Below are 24,244 nucleotides of genomic sequence, written 5' to 3'. Positions count from 1 at the left end.
AAACAAATTCCTGTCCTGGTAAAATACAATATAGCTAAAACCCAACTCTCAAAATATGTGGACAGTATCCTAAAAGTAATGGAGATCATGGAAATCAAGAGTGCAAGCAGAGAAGGAAAACTTCTTATCTCACAAGGAGGTAGCAAGACAAACTTCTCAAAGCATAAAGTCTAAAGCCCATATTTATAACAAGGATAAGACATATGTGTTGTAGACAGAATGTCCTCAGAAGCAAAACAGAAAAGACAGAGCTTAAAGAGAAACCATTCAGAAATACCCTGTTTACAAAGAACACTGTTTCTATGGCAGCAGGAGAGAAAAGAAGTTTTGTATTAAGAAAAAAAATACAGTTGCCTAACTCTATTGGCTGGGGAAAGATAAAAGCTGAATAAACTAGCACATTATATCTTGGATCATAAGGAAAATTCTAGATAGCCTGGAACGTGGAAAGACCTACTCCCATACTCACAAAAACCTCCTACAAATAACTAGGCAAAAGTAAAGTAAACATACCACATAGTTAGAGATTTATTTTTAAGTTTAAAAAAAAGGCAAAATAGAAAATTATGTTCCAAAACCTAGAGCAACATCTTTGCTCTCAATAAATGTAAATGAGTTAAACTCAGCAGAGCAAAAGACTTTCAGACTGGATCATAAAAATAAAACCCCATCTAAAACTCAAGAGTTTTTGAAAGTTGAAGAAAATAAAACCATTGGCAAAAGTATACTAGGCAAATACCAACAAAACAAGGGTTGTATCTTAATACCTCACAAGGTTGAATTCAAGATCCTCCCCCCACCTCGCTGAAAAAAGAAAGCTTTAAACCTAGAAAAAGAAAGTGATTTCATAGTGCTAAAAAATGATGCGCTTCCTTTCCAACAAACGGTGCTGGAGCAACTGAGCAACCATGAAAGAAGAAAATAAAAGAATCTCAACATGAACCTCACACCTTATATAAAAATGAACTCAAAATGGCTTACAAATTTAAATGTAAAATGTTAGGAAAAAACGCATAGGGAAAAAAACAAAGAAGAAAATCTTCAGAGCCTATAGTTAGGGAAGAGTTCTTGACAACAAAAGCACAACCCATAAAAGGGAAAATTAATAAATTTTGCTCACAAAAGCCCTATTAAAAGAATAAAGACAAACTACAGACTGGGAAAAAATATTTGCAAACTATATACCCAAGAAATAACTTGTATCTATAATATATCAAGAACTCTCTAAACTCAACAGCAAAAAGACTTAAAAGCCAATTAGAAAATTAGAAGACATGAACTGAAGAGGAGATATAAATGGCAAATATACATGAAAAGAGGTTCAACATCATTAGCCCTTAGGGAAATATAAATTAAAGCCACAATGAAATATCACTACATACCTATCAGAATGATCAAAATAGTAAATAGTGAAATACTAAATGCTCACAAAGATGCAGAGACACTAGATCATTTATATGCAACCAGTGGAAATGTAAAATGGTATATCTACTCTGAAGAAAAGTTTTGCAGTTTCTTTAAAATCTAAACAGGTACTTAACATGCGCCCCAGAAATTACATACTTGGGACATATACCCCAAAGAAATGAAAACTTATGTTCAAATGCCTATATACAAATGTTCACAGAAGTTTTATTAGGTAATAGCCAAAAACTGGAAACTATCCAAATGTCCTTCAACAAGTATACAGTTAAACAAACCATGGTATGTCATTATCACAGAATACTACTCAACAATAAAAAGAACCTATTAATACACTTAACATTTTGAATGGATCTCAAGAATATGCCAAATGAAAAAAGCCAGTTTCAAAAGATTATATGCAATGTGACCTCATTTTATAATTCTTGAAAAAACAAAATTATAAAGATTATAAAACAGATTTGTGGGTAGAAGGGTTAAGAATGGGGCAGGTGGAGGAGGGTTGGTATGACTACAAAGAGATAGCAAAAAGGAGCCCTGTGGTATGTGTGCATGTATGTTTGTATGTTATTCATTTATTTATGTAATCTCTACACCCAACGTGGGGCTTGAACTCATGACCCTGAGATCAAGAGCCACATGCTCCACCAACTGAGCCAGCCAGGCACTTCAAGTCCTGTGGTTTTAGAATAGTTCTGAATCTGAATTGTGGAGTAGTGACATGAAGTTATAGATGTGATAAAATTACATAGAAATAAAACACACACACACACACAAAGTACATGTAAAACTGGTAAACTCTGATAGACTCTGTGAACTGAACCAACGTCAGTTACCCAGTAGTGGTATTTTACTACTCATATAAGATCTTACCACTGGGGCAGGCTGGGTGAAGGATGCAAAGGACATGCTTGTACATTTTTTGGGGTTTTTTTGCAACTTCATGTGAATCTATAATTATTTCAAAATAAAAAGGTTTCTTTTAAAGGAAAATTCATAAAGCAAAACGAAACAGAGAGAGGTTGAAATAAATTACTAGAATACGAAAGAACTATACAACATAATAAGGTAGCGTTCATTGGTATTATTAAGCTCTATGTACCTGGGGAAAAAAATATGTATCTTCAAGTGTTTGTGAATGGCAACAATTGACCAAATAGCACACGACCAAAAAAAATTCAATTCAAAGAAGTAGAAATATTATTAAACAATATGCTCTGAAAGTAATACAACAAAACTAGAAACAGTAACTAAACCAGAAGCCAAACATACAAACACACATTTGTCACCTAAAAAAAATGCTTAAATTCTAAATACTAAATTTTAAAAATCATGATATCTAGAATATAATCAAAGTAAATCACTACATATCAAAACATGTGGAATAAAATTAAGCAGTGATCAGAAACTATCATGACCTCAAATACACATATAATTTATTTATTGTTAGTAAATAAGAAAGAAAAAAATAAATGTATGATGTACATAATTTAAGTTTAGGAATGAAATAAGCCTAAGAGGAAAAAAAGAATAAAAAGAAGTAATTTCTTAAAAGCTGGTTCTTTGAGAGAAAAAAGATATAAATACAACTAAGGAAAACAATCACAAAAGGGAAAATGTACAAATATACATAATAACAAACAATAAGGAAGCAATAATCACAGACACAAAACAAATTTTTAGCTTTTTTTTTTTTTTAAAGTAGGCTCCATGCCCAGCACAGAAGCCAATGCGGGGCTTGAACTCATGATCCCGAGATCAAGACCTGAGGTAAGATCAAGAGTCAGAAGCTAACCAACTGAGCCACCCAGGTGCCCTATTAAAAAAAAAAAATTAAATTACTGACAGTAATGACTACTACTATTACAACACTCTACAGAAATACATTTCAAAACTAGAATGAGTGGGTGCCCGGATGGTACAGTCAGTTGACCATTCAACTTTTGGTTTCTGCTCCAGTCGTGATCTCAGGCTCATGATCTCAGGACTGTGGGATGAGCCCCACATCAGGCTTCAGGCTCAGTTATGGGATCTACTTCAGATTCTCCCTCTGCTGCTCCTGCTCATGCGTGCCCGCACGCGCTCTCTCTCTCACAAGAAATAAATCTTTAAAACTGTAGAATGAGTAATTACATATATTTTTAACAAAACAAACCTTGGACAAGGCAGAAAACCAAAAATATTAACTACTATTGAATTTAAAAAGTTGTTAAGACCTACACGCCATAAAAAACCCCAAGCTCAGAATACTACCAAACTTACAAAGCACAGATGCCAGTACTATTTAAACTAATCTAAAGCATTAAAAAAATAAAAACTTAATGTTTATATAAAATGATTACAACTATGAAAGTAGAAATTTTCCTGGAATTCAGGATTTCAATCTTTGAATTCAGTACTTAATATAATCTATCATATTAAGGGATATAAGATGAAAAAAATCAAATGACTATTTCCATAGACAATGAAATAACATTTAACAAAATTCAACAATCTTTCTTGATGTAAAAGAAAACTAAATCTGAATGGAAAATTCCTTAACATGATAAAATGTTCCAATGCAAGAGTCAAAATAATTCCCATGATAATGGGAAACATCAGAAGCATTCCCAAGGAACAAATTCAGAATGTTCACTATTTTCTCAATAACTTAACATTGTCCTGAAGGTACGAGCCAACAAAATAAGCCAAAAGAAAAAAAAATCAGATAAAAAATATGAAAGGTGATAAAATTATTGCTGTTAACAAATGTTTGAATACTCAAACTTTTTTTAAGATTTATTTATTTATTTGCGAGTGCAAGAGTGAAAGCACAAGTGATGTGCAGAGGGAGAGGGAGAAGCAGACTCCCAGCTAGCTGGGCAAGGAGCCAACGCAATGCTTGATCCCAGGACCCTGACGTCATGAACTAAACCAATGGCAGACACCTAACTGAATGAGCCACCCCGGGTGCCCCAGTAACTATAAACTCAAAAAAATCAACTGAAAAACTTATTAGAAACAAGATGGGGGTGTCTGGATGGCTCAGTTGGTTGGGCACCTGCCTTTGGCTCAGGTCATGATCCCAGAGTCCTGGGATCCAGCCCCACATTGGGCTCCCAGCTCAGTGGGAACCCTGATTTTGCTATCAAATAAATAACTAAAATCTTGAAAAAAAAATACAAAACAAAACAAAATTTTAAAAAACGAGATGATTCTTGTAGTTGAATACAGAATTAGTATGGAAAATTAGTAAGTTCAAATATACAATCGGTTCTAGAATATACTAAAAACTCTTCCTTAACCTATTTCATCAAATCATCCCAGTTTTCTTTTCTGAATGAAATTGATACTATTTGAAACATTAGTACAGCATGAATTTCTGTTATACATAATCTAGTGACTTACACCATAAAATTACAAAGGTATACTAACAGGGAATACTTGTAACCTCAATATAACAAAATTACATTTTAATTATAGTAAATATTTTAAATCCCTAATATTTAGTGTTTTACTGTACTAAAATTAAAAATGGTAGATGTTAAAATATAGCAGAAAATCTAAAATTCAATCAACATAATCACACCTTCCTCACTTTTACTAAAGGATTAACATTCCATAAACCTCCACCCAAAACATGAAGGTTTTTCATCAACCTTCAAATATGAAGCACTTTCTGACAAACTCAGGTGCTATTTTTTCAACAACCACATCACACCCATCCATTTTACTGTTTTTAGAGGAGATTTAGCAATATATAAAGCTAAAAATTAAAAGATATACATGTGTCAATATTTATAACTATGTTGACTACTTTGTCAGCTTTAGGAAGAATTACCTTCACATTCAGACAAACTAGTAACAATAATTTATTCCTTATAAGGAACAAGGCAGGAATCAAGCTTTTTTTCTTTAATTGACTTTAATTTACACATATATATGTATAACCCAACACCATTTTCCCCCAATGATTTGAAATGTCATTTTATCATATATAAAAACCATATAGATCATACCATACTATATACATATTATATACAAAAATTCCTTTGAGACTTTATTTCTGGATTCTTGTGTCTCTTTGGTCTATGGAAAACTTCTAATTAATTCATACACTATTTATTTATGCACTGTGCCAAACTTTTAATTTATACACTATTTATATTCTATAGCAAACTTTTAATTAATGAAGTTTTATAATGTATTTAATGCCTGGCAGACCCCTGCTCCTTATTCCTCTCCTTTTTTAGAATTTTCAGAACAATTTTTATGTGTTTATTTTTCATTAAAAAGTATGGAAGGGCACCTGGGTGGCTTACTCGGTTGAGCGTCCAACTCTTGGATTTCAGCTCAGGTCAGGATCTCAGTGTTCTGAGATTGAGCCCCTCATTGGGTTCCATGTTCAGCAGGGAGTCTGCTTGAGATTCTCTCTCTCTCCCATCTCCCTCTGCCCCTCCCCCCTTCTCTCTCAAATACTAAGTAAATCTTTTTTAAAAAGTATGGAAAAAGTGTGCCCAGATTTTTGAAGTACTGTTGGTATTTTTAATGTGAACACACACTTTTAGATTAATCTAGGGAGAACTGATCTCAAAATAATACTAAATCTTCCCATCTAAGAATAGGATCTGTCTCTTAATTATATCTCAGTACATAATTCTTTCAGTATAGAATTCTATTAAGTGAATAACCATCAATATTCAAATATCTATCAACATTGCAAAAGTGATGGCTTGCAAAATGATTTCTTACCTACCAAAACCTCTTAGTAAATATTCTCTTTGAGTAAATAACAAAGAGATGTTCACAGATACCTTCTCCTTTAAGAGCCAACTTTGGTTGATGACAGATACTTTGTATTCTTATTAGAGTGCCATGAAAGAAATGTTTAACTTTCCTCAAAAGGTTTGTCAAATTATACCTGTCAACTCTTCTAGATGGATTGAGAAAATATATTTTGCCAGTTAGTTCTGAGGGGGGCAGAAAGGAGACATTGAAAGCTGTGTAAGATCAAAGCCCTATCCTCAAATGGCCTTCAATTCAAGTAGGAAAACAAACAAACAAAAAGAAAACATAAAAAACAGGGATAAGACAACCTTCCTCAGTTTCTTTGTTGAACTTTTTCTTTCCCTAACTCCATTTAAAGAGGAATTTAGAAAAACAAACAAACAAAACAGAAGGAAAATATGGTTAAATGCTCTGGGAAGGTCAATGTTTTATGCCAATAAGCCTCTATAATGATCTTATAGAGAATGAAATTTCTAGGAAGTTACAATCTGTAAGAATAAAGTATCACATGGAGCACTGGGTGTGGTGCAAAAACAATGAATACTGTTACACTGAATAGAAATAAAAAATAAAAAATAAAATTTTTAAAAAACCTGCTATAATTGGGGAAAAAAAAAAAGAATAAAGTATCCAGGAGTAAAGTCTAAGACTGCTTGTAGAGTTAGGTTAAGAGACAAAGCTTAATGGCTGTTCACTCTTAGAAAATGAACCAATTCCCACAGTAATGCATACTTGCCAGCATAATCAAGAAATACAAAACTTAAACTATGATCCAAACCTTCCCTCACCATGGGCCATAGCCTTAATGACTCTTATGAAATAGGTTCAGCGTTTAGATTGTAATTTATTTCAGTAATAGTTGAAATATATTGAAATAGTTGAAATATATTTCAATATATTGAAATATACTAAAATAGTTGATCAGAGATATAAGTTAATTATTGAATCTGAAAGGCAAAAAAAAATAATAGGTTGGAATCATACCAAGTTCCTCCATATGAAGGAAAGAAGATATAGTAAAAATCAAAGTACCTTATACAGAATATTGATATTGTATAACAAAAGATAACTTGAAGATAGTTATGATTACATAATATACGCTCAGTACTGAATCTATGACTTCTCTGTCCAGTAAAAGCATTTGGGAAATCTGGAATGCAGAAATAACAGTCACTTTTTGCAGTTATCAGGTAGATTTCTAAGCTTTATTAATCAGCATTGACAGTGTTAAGTAAAACACTACATTTTACTGCTCTTTCCGCTTCCATTTCTTTAAGTAAACCCTAGTCTAGACCACAAAATTTTTGTTTCCAAAGAAAAAAGTCCAGGAATAAGCTAAGGCTACAGATCACAGAAAAGAAAATGTCCTGTGGTAAGTCTTCTTTCTACATACCACAACATCTACTTTCTCATTGTTGTATTTTATTTCATGCTATTTTGATTGTCATCAATCAGGAGGACAATTCTATTCTTTGTTTGAGGACTGGCCTGTGCTTCCAAAAGTGAAGAGCTCAGTGAAACAGAAGCTGCAGCAGTTGAGAACCAGGTCACAAATGTGAATGAGACAAAGTGAGAAATGGCTCTGAAGCTTAACAAATCAAGAAATACTAGATGCAGGCGATGCAGAACAGGGAGGACACAGTAAGGCTAATAGAGCCTCATACTCAAAATAGGAGAAAGATCCAACTGAAGAAATAATAAACATTTTTTTAAAGATTTTTATTTATTTACTTGACAGAGAGAGATCACAAGTAGGCGGAGAGGCAGGCAGAGGGAAAGGAAGGGAAGCAGGCTCCCCACTGAGCAGAGAGCCCAATGCGGGGCTCGATCCCAGGACCCCGAGATCATGACCTGAGCCGAAGGCAGAGAGGCTTAACCCACTGAGCCACCCAGGTACCCCTGAAGAAATAATAAACATTTTTAAAGAAATTGATGTGTATGTATGTGTATATAAATATTTGCTATTTGTAGGAAGGACTCTAGGTCCAAAAACTCCCTTTACTAAGGGAATGTTGATATATGTATATTTGCAAAGAAAGAAAAAATAAAGAACAATGTCTTACCTTAAAAAAAAAAAAGAAAGAAAGAAATTGTGTTTTTCTACTTTTAAAAACAATTAGTATATGATTTACTTGCCCAAAAGTCTTCTGCAGCATACCAGATCCAGTAGATCAGTTTGTGAAAAGCCATTAGAATTAGCACAGTAAAGTTCCCTGTAAGACATTCTTTTGCAACTAGATAAAAATATTTCATAATCAAAAAATCAATTTTGGGGTCACCTGGGTGACTCAGTGGGTTAAAGCCTCTGCCTTCAGCTCAGGTTATGGTCTCCCGGTCCTGGGATGGAGCCCCACATCAAGCTCTCTGCTCAGCAGGGAACCTGCTTCCTCCTCTCTCTCTGCCTGCCTCTCTGACGACTTACAATCTCTGTCTATCAAATAAATAAAATATTTTTTAAAAAGTCAATTTTGATATGGAAATGGAGGTCAGCTGAGGTTTTTTCTAAGTTTTTAAGGATGCTTCAGTCAAGTAAATATCACATTTATTCCCTTTCTAAATTTTTCTCCCCTCTTTTTATAAAACACTAGAAATGAACAAGGAAAAGGAGCTCAGCATTATAAAATCTACTGTTACACCTGGGATAAGGTGCATTCCAAAAAACTCCAAAAGAGAAAGCAAACGGCAGAGATTTTATTTGGTAATATGCATGCACTCAATTTTTGGCTCTTTTATCTATATACAAAGCTAAAATTTTGTGATCTCCAGTTCCAATTTGAAAATATGCCCTGTACTAAAGATTAAACAAATGAAATTTTTTTTTACTACAGCAGTCCCTAAGAAAGATCAGACACCTGCCAAATATCAAATCAAAAAAATCTGAATATCACCCAATTCCTTCTTTTCCCTTACCTTCCATTTCCTCATACCAAGTTGTCTCACTTGTATTTCTGAAATACTGGCATCTCTTTCACCTCCACTGCTACTGGGATGTTAAATCCATCTTTACCTTTAAACTCCTGTAGCAGCCTCCTAGCTGATCTCCCTGTTTCTGCCCCTGTCCTCCTCTACTCGGTCTCCACAGGCAGCACACATGATCCTCTTAACTTAAATCTCATCATGCCATTCTTCCACCAAAACCATTTCAAGCTTCCCATTTCACCCAAAATGAAATACAAACTCCTAGGCCATGACTCTCCCATGATCCAGATACTCTGATTCTGCAAGCACACCTCCTTTCACTCTCTCTCCATCACACATTCCATATACACTGATCTTTCTGACTCTCAGATTAGTCATGCTCTCGCCTACCTCATGCAGAGCCTTTGTATTTTCGTTTTCTCTTCCTATAAAGACCTTCCCTCAACTCTTGGATTTTTGTTTTAGTTTTTGTTTTTAGGATTTGAAGAACATATTGATGTAAAAAATTCAAACAATACCAAAAAACCATATGGAAAGAAACAACTACTAAACAACTACTAAGAATGACTACCCAAAGAGAATTTCCATTAATACTTTGAGGATAATCTGTTCTTACATCTCTCTATGGATTCATATGCTATTATATACTGTATATATAATCAATCTTCCATAAATTCCAACTCTTTCCAAGCTGGTTCTTTCTCATACATTAGTTCTCAACTCAAATACCACCTTCTCAAAAGAGGGTCTGTTCCTCTCTATATCACCCTGTTTATTTTCTTCACTGCACTTCTTTGTTTACTTGTCTCTCATTTTTTATCTGTTCAGTCCCCCATAGAATGTAAGCTCCATGAAGGCAGAGATCTTGTCACTAATTTCTCAATCACGAAGGTCTAGCCCAAGACTGAACACACTGCAGGTGCCCAATATTTACCGAATGAACAGATGGTAGCTCTGTTTAACAATAAGCTGCCAAATCCTAAATTAATATCTCCCATTCAAATTTATCTCCTGAGCTTCATACTCATACTTAATCATTCTACTTGTCTAAATAGAAACAGGTATTTTAGTCTCAGTGAGCAAACCTGTTCTTCATCATAGGAGTCCCTATTTAGATGGTATTCCCTATTTAGACAAATGACACTACCATCAAACAAATTTCCCAAGCCATACATTTAAATTCTATCCTTGATGCAATTATTCCCCCTCACCTCACACCCACTGAATCACCAAGAACCTCTCCATACTATCTCAATTGTACCTCCTAAGACTTCAATACTCATTCAAGTCTCATTCAGCCCATCTGCTTCTCTTCCACTCTCCTGCCTCCACTCAATAGCAAATCACTGTCACTCATTTTTCCCCAGACAACTGTAATAACCGAACTTGCTGCTTTAGAACCATTCTTATTCCCCTCTAATTTATTCTCCATGGTGTAGCCTCAATATTTTCAAAATAACAGTATGATCACATTATATTCCTTCATTAAAAACTTCAATGGTTAGGACGCCTGGGTGGCTCAGTTGGTTGAGCAGCTGCCTTCAGCTCAGGTATGATCCCAGCATCCTGGGATGGAATCCCACATCGGGCTCCTCATTGGGCAGGGAGCCTGCTTCTCCCTCTGCCTCTGCCTGCCATTCTGTCTGCCTGTGCTCGCTCTCTTTCCCTCTCTCTCTCTGACAAATAAATAAAATCCTAAAAAAAAAAAAAAAAAAAAAAAAAACTTCAATGGCTTCCCATTACTCTTAGATTAAGTCTTAAAATCCTTACCATGCATTATAAGGCCCACAAGAAATACTCGTTGCCTAACCACCCAGACTTTCCCTATAAACCAGTCTTTGGCCTTCTTTCAATTCTTTAAACCTACCATTCTCTATTCCCCTCATGGCTTTCATATATGCTGTTCCTTCCACCTAAAGGATTAGCCACCAAGTCACACCACCCTTGCAACACATAATCATCCTTTGGGTCTCAAACTCAAAGGCCATTTCCTCAGGGAGGCTATGGTAGGCATAAATCTAAAGCTATCTCTCTTCCTCCCCAAGATTTCCATCCTCTGTTATACAATCAAACAGTAATCTAGGTATTGCTGTGAAAGGACTTCCCAAATATAATTAAGTATTACTCAGCTGATTCTAAGCAAGAGAGATTATCCTGGATTATCCTGATGGGTCTAATATAATCAGTTAAACCCTGAAACAGAGCTTTGTCTGGGCTGAGGGCAGAATTGGAAGTCAGAGAGATGCAGCACAAGTCAGCAAGCAACCTGACTAAACCTGGAAGATTCTCCCCCTAAAAGATTCCACGTAAGATCCCAGTACAACTGACTGAATATCTTGATTTAGGCCTGCAGGACTTTTAGCAGAGACCCTAGTCAAGCCACCTGGACTTCTGATCTACACAAGCTGTGATACAACAGATGGGTGTGCTCTAAGCTGCTAAACTTGTGGGAACAATAGAAAATGAATACAAAGACTTCCCTGACCCCCACCTCCACCACAGATAGTGTTAGAGCCTCTGTTAAATGTTCCCATAGCATGTGACACTTCTCTTTCATAATATGCATCATACTTATTACTTAATGTATGCTGCCTAAGATCTACATTCAGAGATTTTGTATCTTTGTATACCATAAACCATTATATTCCCACACCTACAAAACTGCTACTTATAAATGTTTATAGAGTGAATGAACCAATTTCTTATTCATCTGTCTCTCCACAGTCTCAAACATGACACACCTTCGGTAAAATGCTATATTATAAAATATTGCTATAAGGGTCAGTTGCTTTATAGCAGTGACTGAAAAGAGAGGAAAAGAGAATGGATGATTGGAATATATTCAGAATCACTGGGGCAGTTTTTTGTTTGTTTGTTTTGTTTTACAAACCTTCTCTCACTTACAACTACCCACAATCTGAAATGCCCACTCCTTGCCCTATATCCCTGGCCGGGGGAGGGGGGGGGCCATCTATTAGAGAATTACAAAAGATTCCCATATAGAGCCATTATTACTAACGTCACTGAGTCATATTCCTCAGGTATGCTGAATTGTAAATTAAAGTTTAACACACAAAGTTGGTTTACTTTTTTAAAGAAATGCTTTGCAAAAGGAAAAAAAGCAAATTTACTCAATCTGAAACATTACTATTTCACAATAAAGAGATACTGAATACATTTTAACCGGTCAAAAAGAGGAAAGTCAACTGAAAGAACAATTTACTTACATCAATGGAAAAGCAAAAAATGGAAGTGTCATGGCAAGTCTTGCTGTAAATTCATCAGGAAGATACCACAAATATACAATTAAACATGTAAACAGATAAAGAATTGAAGAGTAGAGAATTAATCTTCCAACCCATAATTTCTGTAATCTCTGATTTTTTTCCCTAAATTCTTCCAATGCTTGAATTTCCTGTTAAGAGAAATTGTTCTATATTATTGAATTGAATCTCAAATTTCATAAAGAAATCAAAATAGTAACAAAAAATTTTTAAATGATCAATTATATATGAAGAACTCTGAAAAGTCAATGAAATATATCTTAATATTTTTAAAAAGAACATAATATGAAAAAGAAAATTAGAAATAAAGTTAAAAACATATGAAAATGCTTACTCTGACAAGTCACTATTTTATTTTATTTTATTTTTAAAAGATTTTATTTATTTATTTGGCAGAGAGAGAGAGAACACAGCAGAGGGAGTTGGGGAGGGAGAAGCAGGCTTCCCACCAAGCAGGGAGCCTGATGTGGGGCTCAATCCCTGGGACCATGACCTGAGCGGAAGGCAGATGCTTAAGGACTGAGCCACTCAGGCGCCCCAACAAATCACTATTTCAAATGCAAAATTAAGGGATGCCTGAGTGGCTCAGTAGGTTAGCATCTGCCTTCAGCTCAGGTCATAATCCTAGGGTCCTGGGATCGAGCCCCATGTCAGAATCATTGTTCAGCAGGGAGGCTGCCACCCACCCTGCTTATGCTCACTCTCTCATTTTCTCTCTCTTTGACAAATAAATAAAATCTTTAAAAATAAATTTTAAAAAAATTAAGATACTATTTTTGACCTACCAAATTAGCAAAGATCAAGCATGGAATTGACACCAATAAATAGTACTTCTTAAACTAAATAATAATTCTCGCTGTATAAGGTCTAAAAAAAAATGGCTAGAAATTAATCAATTAATTTTAAAAATCTGGCTACAAAAAGAAAGAGTTAATACAAATGAAAACACTGACCCATACTAGATTCTTTCAATCTATTCACCACTCTTGATATTCCTAAGCAATAGGCACTTTTGATAATGAAGTTTATGAAGTTTTTGGACTGATAAAACTGTTGCAGACTATTTTATAATCTACTTCATCCCATCTGCAACATTGTTTTACACCATTCTATACATCTAATCTAATTTCTTACTAACAGGTTCTAGTGATACAGACTTCTTAAGTCCCTGAGAGATTTCTGATTTTTTTTTTTTTAGATAATATAACATTAAAGTTCTCAGGCTTACTCTATATCATCTCTAAATTCCCAAGCCAGATCCAGTCTCCAAAATAATATACTTATACTAAAATAATATTTATGCAATACCCAAGATGAATTAAAACACCCCAGAGCCAAAAATCATACCTTATCTATATTTTCCAGAACTTCTACAGTTGAAGGTTTTGTCTGTTATAAAAACAGATATAAGACATTAAAATTTGTTACTGCAAACTTAGAAACACTTTGACTTATAAAATCATAAAAGAACATTTTAATTCAAAAATAAGTTTTTTCAAATCTGAAGTAATATGTATTCTTGTTTATGAGATTTAGATTTAAATAAAATTATAATTATAAACAGAACTACATAAGGTTACAGAAGTAAGCATTTTCCTACTTGGGTTTTTAGTCCTAAAGGTGCTTTCAACTCCAACAGCTCAATTTCTACCATTCTTATTTTTTTTTTTAATTTCTACCATTCCTAATCCCAATAGAACATGCTTTTATAGAGAAAGTTTTCCTCCAAGAAAAATTTATTCTTAGATATGATTATTCAAAAGAAATCATATATTTAAAAGCTCAAGACTAAAGATGGTCTGATCTACTATTGCTAAAAGTTCACTTAGGATTCTGAAAGTCAAAATTAACAGGTTACCTTCATTCTGAATTCCTAAAGTATTTTTCTGAAGATCAGATTTGTAAAAGACATCTAAGAATACTTCATTATAGCAGTTTGTTAAAAATATTTTTTATGCACCCACAATAAAAACCAGCCAAATTATCTCATGCAAAATGTCTCATACAATACCAATTATATACTCAATAACATAAGAGGGCAGTGGATATATCAATTCATTATAGTTCCCATAAGAGTTTTTAACATTAGGTTGAACCATATGAAATTGCTTTTTATGTAAGTCAAAACAGTTGAATATTGGCGATTTCATATGGTTCAACCTAACAAAGACAAAGGGAAGGTAAACAAATTTGCTCCTCAAGCAGAACTGTAATAGAGTTTTAAAGGGAGGAGCAGAGAGTCAATAGAATATCAATCCAAAACAAAGCATTTCCATAACAGTCCAAAAATTAGTCTACCAAGTATTGCAAGACTCCTTATGGTAAAAAGGACTTAAAAATAAGCAAAGTAATTTCTCTGAGACTACACTATCCTCTCTCATATTAGAAAGAACATTTATTAATATATTTTATATTTTATAGCACTAAATAGGAGATACTTCCTCTAAAGCCTTAACCAATAAAATCAAACTGCATTTCAAATTTTCTTTAAGCTTTAATTCCTAAAAGTATACTTAGTATGACTTCAGCAAATACATAATAAAAGATATAGCCCATAAAAACATTAAGTGTTACACAGCATACAACTATAATTTCAAATAGTTCAACAATAACAGTAATTTCAACTATTTTTCAAATAAGATTGAAATGTAAGCAATATAAAAAGAAAACGAGAAAATACAACCATTTGCATGTGAATGCATAAATAAATTAAAATAATCCACAAGTCAAAGTGACATAATCATGTTAAACAGTCATTAAGATACCTATATAGCAAGTAGAACTATTAAAGTCCAAATATACAACTAATTCATCAGAGAAGAAAATTAAATAGAATTAGGGGTAATATCAAGCTCTACTCAAGGCTATAGCACAAAGGAGACTTTACAAGTAGGTTTATATGACACTTTATATTAGACTAAGAATTGGATGTAAAGAAAACTTACCCTCCATCGAGAAAATAATCCACCCATCTTTTATGTGTAGAAGATGAGCACAGTGATAAATATCAGCAATTGTCCAAAGGAATTCACAACTAGAAATAAAGCAAGTATTTAAAAAATGTAAGTTAAACACACACTATACCCACTCTAAAATTTAGATGTTGCAATACTGCCTAAAATACTATACAATATTAATTTCTTTGAACTCCGTTTATGTGGAAGTTTAGTTCAGATAGTCTTGGGATAAAATCTACCCTTCAAGAAATCCCTTCTTCCATGCCAGGACACATTTAAAAGTGAAAATATAGCTGAAAAGGCTTTTTAAAAGGCAAGGCATTTTAGGAGTGTATATTCATACCACTTTGCAACTTGCTGTTCTTTAAAGTAAGTCCCCTCGTGAGTGGGAAAAATAAATAAAATAGGTCCCCTAATGTTGTAAGAAAAGTTTTACCATACTACTTTCATTCTACATTCTTAGATACAACGTTTCCATCATTCAGCTGTCTCCCAACTAAACTAGTTATTCAGAATTAGGGGTATCTTACAATGTTTAGAATAATGTTATTTTACAAGTAATAACAGAAAGCCCATGGATTCTGACTAAGAAAATAAAGGTTACAAGACTACTAGTGAGCTTGAGCAAATCATTTAATGCTTTTGAGTTTTAATTTTCTTTTCTGTAAATTAGACTTAATATACCAGCACTTCTCACAGGATAGCCTTCATTATTACCATTTTACAGATAAGAAAATTAAGGGAAAAGACATTCAGCGATTGGCTCAGAAGTAACAGGATTCAAAGCTACTATCTTCAGGGACACCTGGGGGGCTCAGTTTCAGCCGGGGCATGATCTCAGGGTGTGAGATGGGAGCTCTGAGTTGGGCTCTGTGCTGGTTATGGAGCCTGCCTGGGATTCTGTCTCTTCCTCTCCCTCTGTCATTCTCTCTCTAATTAAAAAAAGAGAGAGAGAGAGACAAACAAAAACCACACAAACTACCCTATCTTCAGACTTCCAGTCTGTTCACTACTGATCCAATACTCAAACATTTCTCTTTGAAATTGTGTCTAAGTTGGGGCAGCTGAGTGGTTCAGTTGGTTAGGTGTCTGCCTTCAGCTCAGGTCATAATCCCAGAGTCCTGGGATTGAGGCCCACATTGGGCTTCCTGCTCTGTGGAACCCTGCTTCTCACTCTCCCTGCCACTCCCCCTACTTGTACTCTCTCTCTGTGTCAAATAAATAAATAAAATCTTAAAAAAAAAAATTGTGTTTAAGTCTCTAAAGCCAGTTGACCTTCATGTGAGCTAGCTGTGTATCTATGTCCTTCTTATAATCATTTTTCTATGACTCTGAAATGTATTACAATATTACCATGTGGATGAAAATGTATCAGCCATCTTAGATTCTAAATCAACTTAGCAGCCCAAAAGTATGGATCTTTTTTATTCTTTTATATAGAAATAGTGAAAGTACACTTTCAAATTTACATATTTTTACCAGAAATAGTTAGATACTCTCAGTGTATAAAACTACTTCATTCCACACACAAAAGAAGTTACGCCATAATTCTCAGGTTGTTTAAGACCATTAATGTAATAAAAAATGACGCCAGTACTAAGGAAATACATTCACTCCACAACACTCTTTACAGATTAGAATTAGCATAAGGCATACCAATCTTGGACTTTCTTGTTTAGAGAAATAACAAAGATCCTAATTACAAATACTTCCACTTTACAAAGTGATTTCTAGGACCAGAAATAGCTATGAACTGTCCTAAAAAGTTTTGGTGTTTATAAACGAATGTTACAAGTCACATTTAAATTGCAACCTAAGAATTATTAATCCTTCAATATTAACTCAGTATTCAAATTTCTAAAATGCAGTGGTAGGAAATCCAGAAACTTTAATGAATAGAAGTATAAATCTCTCAGTTGAAACATTAAATAGATCTTAAAACCTTCTTAAGATGCTAAAAATACTCACCAAGAAAGGTGACTGGTTTGGAGGCGATTTATATGAACCATTGAACTTGGTACTTTAAAAGTATATAGTGTTTGGGAACTAATTGTATGGTAACTAGCACAGTGTTTTATACATAACTGACCTACACATTTTGGTTTGTAACAGTTATATGCCTCCGAGTTAAGTGTATACATATTAAAAATTGGAATTTTTAATATTTAAAGGTAATAACAGGGGTGCCTGGCTGGTTTAGTCAATAGAGCATGGGACTCTTGATCTTGGGGTCATGGGTTCAAGCCCCATGTTGGGGGTATAGTTCACTAATAAATAAATAAATAAATAATTTTTTAAAACAACATTTATAAAAAGTAATGACAACAGTAAAGATACCAGTTAAATATTTGATAAATACTTTATCTCTGGTATGCCCTAAAACAAATGCTTTACATGAATTTTATTATTTAGATACCATTATCATCCCATTTTATAAATGTCAGAAACTGAGGCTAGGGAAATGAAGAAATTTGCTTCCAAAAATACTAAGTAGCATAGCCAGACACAGGGTTTTAGTTGTGGCTTTTTATGAAGCAAACAGTTATTCTCAATAACATAAAATCAAAATTAAAGTTTGCTTTGTATAAATTAGATTGGAATATTTATATATCAAATACATGAAAGCACCTCTGACATTCTCAAATCGCTGGTAAACAGAGCTACTGGTTTACCAGATGGCACTGGTAAACTTTTATAAGTTTATAACTTATAAAAGTAAGTTATAAACACAAGAGACAGTGTTGGTACAGTGTATCATGTGGCCCAACTCCTCATTTGATTAAATCTGAATGCTTAAATCTGCATGGAAGAGAAGCTAAATGATTTGCCAAATCATTTTGGCAGCTAGCACCTGCAAGGGGCAGAACTGGTATTGAAAGTCTGCAAGTACTGCCTTTACTTGTTTACTGCACATCACTTTTTAAGTGTAATATGAAATATTGCATAATATTGCAATTAATACCAACCTTGACATCAATTATTTGCTTGGAGAATTGTTTTGAAGTTAATGACTCAAACTATGGCTTAGTCTTTAAGATCCCTGAAGCAGAGTATTATGCTTTAAGATTTGTCCTCTAAAACAACATTAGGGTAAATAGTCATTAAATGCCTATCCATGCTTTCAGGATCATAATCAAAGAATGAGTTAACCCTCATTGTTCCAGCAATTTTCCTAAAATTCCAAATTCCTGTATTTATTAAAGAAGCTGATTTGCTATAATACTCATGTAATGGTAGTACTTTCCAACAGATATGAAACATAACACTCAGTCTTTCTATATAGCTTTAATTTCATACCTCTTCTATTTTCAAACACTTTTTCCCTCCTTGCCACACGAACATCTTAGATGGCCCATTACTTACTATGAAACCTTGGGCAAATAAGTTACTTAACCTCTCAGTTACTCAGTATCTCAGGAAAAAAGGGATAGTTAAGGACACTCTTAAATTTTGAAAGGCTGAAATGATGACATAATGCATTTGAAAGTATTTACAACAGTGCCCAACATATAACTAATTTCTCAAAACAAATTGTTTTTACTGCTGTGGTCATTGCCTTTTCCTAGTCCATCTCTTCCAACACACGCAAGATATATGAGAAGCAAATAACTAGCATTTCTTTCTGAAGCATAAATCAATGTTTGCCCTTGAGTGGACAGATTGCTCAGTCTCAAATGGCTTATCCCCAAGAACTCTTCCACGAATATGTAGTCTCTTTTCACTCTGATATCACAATGGCATCTGACATGACCTTAAAAGCTGGATACATCCAATGTGTTTTTCAATAAATAATAATACCCACTATATTATTTCAATGTGTCCTACTAACTGATATTCACACTCAGGTTTGGGCATCAGAATTTAAAACCTTGGGTCATGTTGTTCTCAAATTTTCAGCTCACTTCAAATCATATTAAAATAATGGAGGGGAACCTGGATAGCACAGTTGGTTGAGCGTCTGACTCTTGGTTTGGCTGGGGTTGTGATCTCAAGGTCGTGGGGCTCTGTGAAAGGTGCAGAGTCTGCTTAAGATTCTCTCTCCCTCTGCTCCTCAACTCCCCCGCCACACCCCACTCTCTCTCTAAAATAAATAAGTCTTTATAAGAAATAAAATAATGGAGTAAAAAAGGTCTGAATCAAAATATGGCTCAGATGCATACTAACAATGTGATCTGACGTAAATTAAACTCTCTAACCTCAGTTTCTACATTTACATAGTGGCGAAAATATCTACACTTCACAGAACTGTTGTGTGAATAAAGTGAAATTAAATATCACTTGGCACAGTGTCCAACAAGTAGTGAGCACATAATAAATCTTAGCCATTATTATCATTATTTATCAGGAAGCACATGTAGTACAGACAATACTCCTCACACAGAACCTTTCTATCTTCTTATAAAGTACCTATTTGGGGGACACCTGGGTGGCTCAGTCTAAGTGTCTGCCTTCAGCTCAGGTCATGATCCCAGAGGCCTGGGATCTAGCCCCAGGTCTGGCTCCCTGCTCAGCCAGAAGCCTGCTTCTCCCTCTCTCACTCCCCTTGCCTGCGTTCCCTCTCTCTCTGTCAAATAAATAAAATCTTAAAAAAAAAAAAAAAAGGTACCTATTTTCATAATTTTAAAATTGGAAAAATAAATTAGTTTGTATTTTAATGGAAATTGTATTCATGTGCTCTAGTATATAAAAAATATATATACTCTGCATATTCTTCCATTAAAACAGCAAAGAAAGTTAACTTTTATGTTTATCAAGTTCCAAACCTAAGTGCAAAGTACTCAGTCACCATCAACAGTGCCTCTCTATTGTACTATTCAAGATTAAAAGTGATTTGTTCTAGAACTCTTTCAATTATTCTAACTGAAAAAGCAATCCTGAAATATCCTAAATCACCATATTTATTGATCAAAAATAAAATTACTGAAAAGAAGTACACCTCTAAAAGCACTTTTATTATCCGCTGATTTACCATGGTCTTCATGGTAAGTTGATGTCCATTCTGAACTAAACACTACCAAAAATGCCTATTTAAGTAGAAAGATCTGGATATTAAATCATGTCATATAACTTCTTAGATTCTCTATCAAGTTGAAAATATATAAACACCGTAAATTTTTTAAGAGCGGTGAGCTAATCTTAACAGGTGACAGAGAAACTTAACATTCTAATTTTAAATGCACTCTTGATTTTAAAAACGTGTTCAAAATCAAGTTCCTCCTGAAATGGAACTATGGGGGCTGCTGAGAACAAGAGATTATCGCTCCCTGCCATTCCCTGCCAGTTTGAACACATGCCTGAAGCCAAGCTTACTCACATGCACACACACTGCTGTTGAACAGGGTCAGTTATATTCCTGGTGACACCCAGGCCAAAGAGATAGGAGAAAACAATTGACATAAACCAGACGCCAACTGGGAAAAGCGGAACATGGAAAACTCCGTGAGTCACGGGTTTTACTACCATGAGGGCACCATCAGCAAAACAGAGTTCACTAATACCAACTCTCTCAATCGTCATACACAATATTAAAGAATTAAACTATTCTTTAAAGATTTTTATTTTTAAGTAATCTCTACATCCAATGCGGCCCGAACTCACAACCCCCCACCCCCCCCACCCCCATTAAGAGTCCCATACTCCACCAACCGAGCCAGCCATCAATTCAACGACTGATGTCGTTCAGATCTGCTCTTCTCCTGGGACGTGCCTGTGACACCTACGCAACCTCGCCCTTTCCTCCACCCCTTACACCGCCCACCTTCCCTCAAATAAGGACAACGGCCGCAGACAGGCTTCTCTAAGCACCACGTAGTCCACGCCCACATGCCTGGGCCGAGCAGCATGACACTGACAGTTTTCCGTCTCTCCCGACCCGTCCAATTCGTGGCGCCTCCGCACAACTCAGACAAAAAGAGATGGACAAAATACTCCAAGCGACAGCTTAGCGTTGAACCTTCTGACCCTTCGTCTCGACATAGGTGGGCCAAAGAGCCGATGCTCAGCTCAACCTATTCACCCCGCGGTCTCTCTGACAACAAGGCTGGGAAACTACCTTCCCGTTGCGGGAGGTGGGGGCGGGTGGTGGCCAAACGGGTTCTCTATTACTCCAGTGTCACCCCTGGCACTTTGCTGGGAAATCAAGGGGAGCAGGAGGCGACGTTGGTCAGCGCGCAGCCCGGCGGGAGTCGCACTAGCAGCCGCCGCAGAGCTCTCAGGCCACTCGGGATGGGGCGGGGGCGCCCGGGAGAGGCAAGCAGGGGACACCGGAGCTATCTCCCCGAGAAGAGCCCAGCGCGCTTCCCCCCTGCCAAGCCCTCCCAACTGCCCTCATTTTGAACGTTTTACCTGCAAGAAGCGGGCAAAGCCCGGCGCTTGCGTCCACGTCTGCCAGCTTCGGCGGCCACCGCGCAGCCTGCCTCCAAAGCAGGCAGCAGCCGCCACCGACAGAGCGATGGGCCCGGCCAACTCCTTCCCATCAAACCCCGCGCTCCCGCAGCGGGCCAATCGGCGCCACGGCCGGCGCGCGCCGCTCCCCGGTCACGTGACGGTGACCGGGGCGGGCAGTTGGGGCGGGCTAGTCGGGCGGTTGGCCGGAGGGCGCTTGTCCCTCTGGCTTCCGCGGCTAAGTAGGGTGCTCATCGCGGTGTCTCGGGGGTGTATACTGCCATTTATTATGAGTCTTACCGCAACTGTTACTTCTTTTCCTCTGCCTCCTCTTATTCTTTGCAAGCCTGTTCTCCCAGCTCTCACTGGAGAAAGACAACCCCGAAACTGATCCTGGTGGTCCTAGACCGGGGGAGAGAGACGAGTGGGGTTGAGGGTGGAGATGGGTGCGTCTGGCAAGGACTCCTCCTTAAAGGATCCCACGATCCGCGGTCATGCAGCCGGCCGCAGAGCAAGTTGATAAAACCACACAGCTTAGAAGAGGCCAGTTCCCAAACAAAACGATGGAGAAAATTCAGCCTAGACTCCAGAAGTGCTTGAGGCTTTCATCACTCGTGGACGTCAAAAAGGGTCATTTGATGACAGGACGCTTACCTCACCCGTGTGTGGTAAGCTTCAAATGCCAGATGGTGATGATATCAAACCCTTAGATAACATAAGCCGAGTTTTCTATCTTAAAACTCTGAACTCAAGAGGTCGTGATACGTGGGCCCACGAATAAACCACCCAGGCTGCATTCACTCCAGATTTGAAACATTGGCTAGAGAGCCTTCGATTTCCTAGTCACCTGGAAGTGAAAAGTCTAAATAACAAAAGATCTTGAACCATACAAGGTAAACAGTGAAGAAGGGTTGAAAAGCAAGCAAAAGCTTTGGTCATGGTTTACCTCTGGGACATGTTTTAACCCTTTGTGTCAACATTTTTCATGGGGTTTTTCTATTTTGTTTATTTACCTACATGTTTTTAAATTTTCCATAGTTTTTGAAGAGTGGCATTGTTTTCATGTACTACATGTAAACTTTGGCAAAGCAACCAGGTAAGGTGAAGTAAGAAATTGAGCATAGGATTGTTTTTTTAAGATTTTATTTATTTGACAGACAAAGATCACAAGTAGGCAGAGAGGTGGGGGGGGGGGGCAGGCTCCCTGCCGAGCAGAGAGCCCCATGTGGGGCTCCATCCCAGGACCCTGAAATCATGACCCCAGGCGAAGGCAGAGGCTTTAACCCACTGAGCCACCCGGGCACCCCCCCCTTTTTTTTTTAAAGATTTAAGAAATTGAGCATAGGATCTGATTGGTAAGAATAATATACTGGGAGCTACCAGATAATTCACTGTGGAGTTGTTTATCCTCACTGTTAAATCTTTAGTTACAGCTTTGTAAGCTTGAAAGGATGAAGGGAAGAGGGGGGGCCAAAGTTTACTGCTTGTGCACTCTGAGTCAGGTATTTTACAAATCTAGAAGAAAATAGGAAAACATTTCATCTATTTCAATATGAAAATTTAACCATTCATTTTTCATCCTTTGCTATTTCAAAGCATATTTTTAAAAGGCCTGTGCAGTTAATGCAAATATATCTCCTCACCTCAGGAGTATCCTTTTCTAAGAGAACAGGGAAGAAATATTTTCTACTTGCTAGTGATTTGTTCTCTAGTTTTAACTGAGCCATCATGGTCTGTTGTAAAGGGGGAAAGAAACAGGGTGGGGGAAACAAAGAAGAACTAGCCAGGTGCCAGATATCCCAAAAACCTAATCCTGAGACAAAATTCCTAGTTAATTGCTCCAGAAGAGGAGAGACTAGGCCTGAGAAGGGGAGGGTGAGATGTATTGAATCAGTAGCACTTTAAATCAAACAACCTTTTAGGTATCATTTTTCAGATGGGGAAATTGAATAGAAATATGTATATTGTTGAAAGTAACACTATATGTCTGCCTCCTTTATATTAAACACTTTGTCAGGCAGTGAGGGAAGACCAAATATTGAGGACAAAATCCTGTGTTAAGTGTAAGGATACAGAGATAAATAACAGAGCTGCCCTAAAGCAGCTAACACTAGCGAGAGAAACCTTCAAGAAAACAAACCAAAAAATACAGGGTAAATAAGTACTATGATAGAGGCAAATGTTCAAGAGAGTGAAAAATGAGAAAGCAGCAGCAGCCAGAGAGGATATGGAAAACCAATGAAGGTGGTGCTTCAGCTGAGTCCAGATATTAAAGAATTATTCCCTACTAATCCTAAAACTGTCCTGGGATAGATTCTAAGAAAGTGAAATCACGAAAACACCAGAAGGGTCACCCAGTGGCTCAGTCGTTAGTCGTAACACTATACTTCTGCGTCTGCCTTGGATTCAGGTCGTGGTCCCAGGGTCCCAGGATCTAGCCCTGCATCAGGCTCCCTGCTCAGCGGGAAGCCTGCTTCTCCCTCTCCCATTCCGCCTGCTTGTATTCCCACT

General features: G+C 36.4%; 1 protein-coding gene and 1 pseudogene across 5 annotated transcripts in view; one reads left to right on the top strand and one right to left on the bottom strand.

The window, feature by feature from the left end:
- The window catches only part of LNPK (lunapark, ER junction formation factor), an 83,750-nt gene extending 61,442 nt beyond the window's left edge, over positions 1-22,308 (bottom strand). Inside the window, exons 1-4 of one of the 5 annotated variants that reach the window (XM_059166975.1) lie at positions 22,034-22,308; positions 15,338-15,426; positions 13,740-13,781; positions 12,336-12,523 (exon numbers count right to left, since the gene is read on the bottom strand). In XM_059166975.1, coding sequence (XP_059022958.1) covers positions 12,336-12,523; positions 13,740-13,781; positions 15,338-15,364 — 257 coding nt within the window. In that variant the 5' untranslated portion in view covers positions 15,365-15,426; positions 22,034-22,308. Of the gene's footprint in view, positions 1-12,335; positions 12,524-13,739; positions 13,784-15,334; positions 15,429-21,694; positions 21,861-22,033 lie in introns of those variants that run through there. The other 4 variants (XM_059166978.1, XM_059166976.1, XM_059166974.1 and 1 more) reach the window with 4 other exon arrangements.
- LOC131827931 (tigger transposable element-derived protein 1-like) overlaps positions 22,228-24,244 on the top strand; it is a 49,153-nt pseudogene continuing 47,136 nt past the window's right edge.

This window comes from Mustela lutreola, chromosome 3 (genome assembly GCF_030435805.1).
Source record: "Mustela lutreola isolate mMusLut2 chromosome 3, mMusLut2.pri, whole genome shotgun sequence".
NCBI lineage: Eukaryota > Metazoa > Chordata > Mammalia > Carnivora > Mustelidae > Mustela > Mustela lutreola.
The sequence above is the reverse complement of the archived record's forward strand: the minus strand, read 5'-3'. Positions and strand labels throughout refer to the sequence as shown.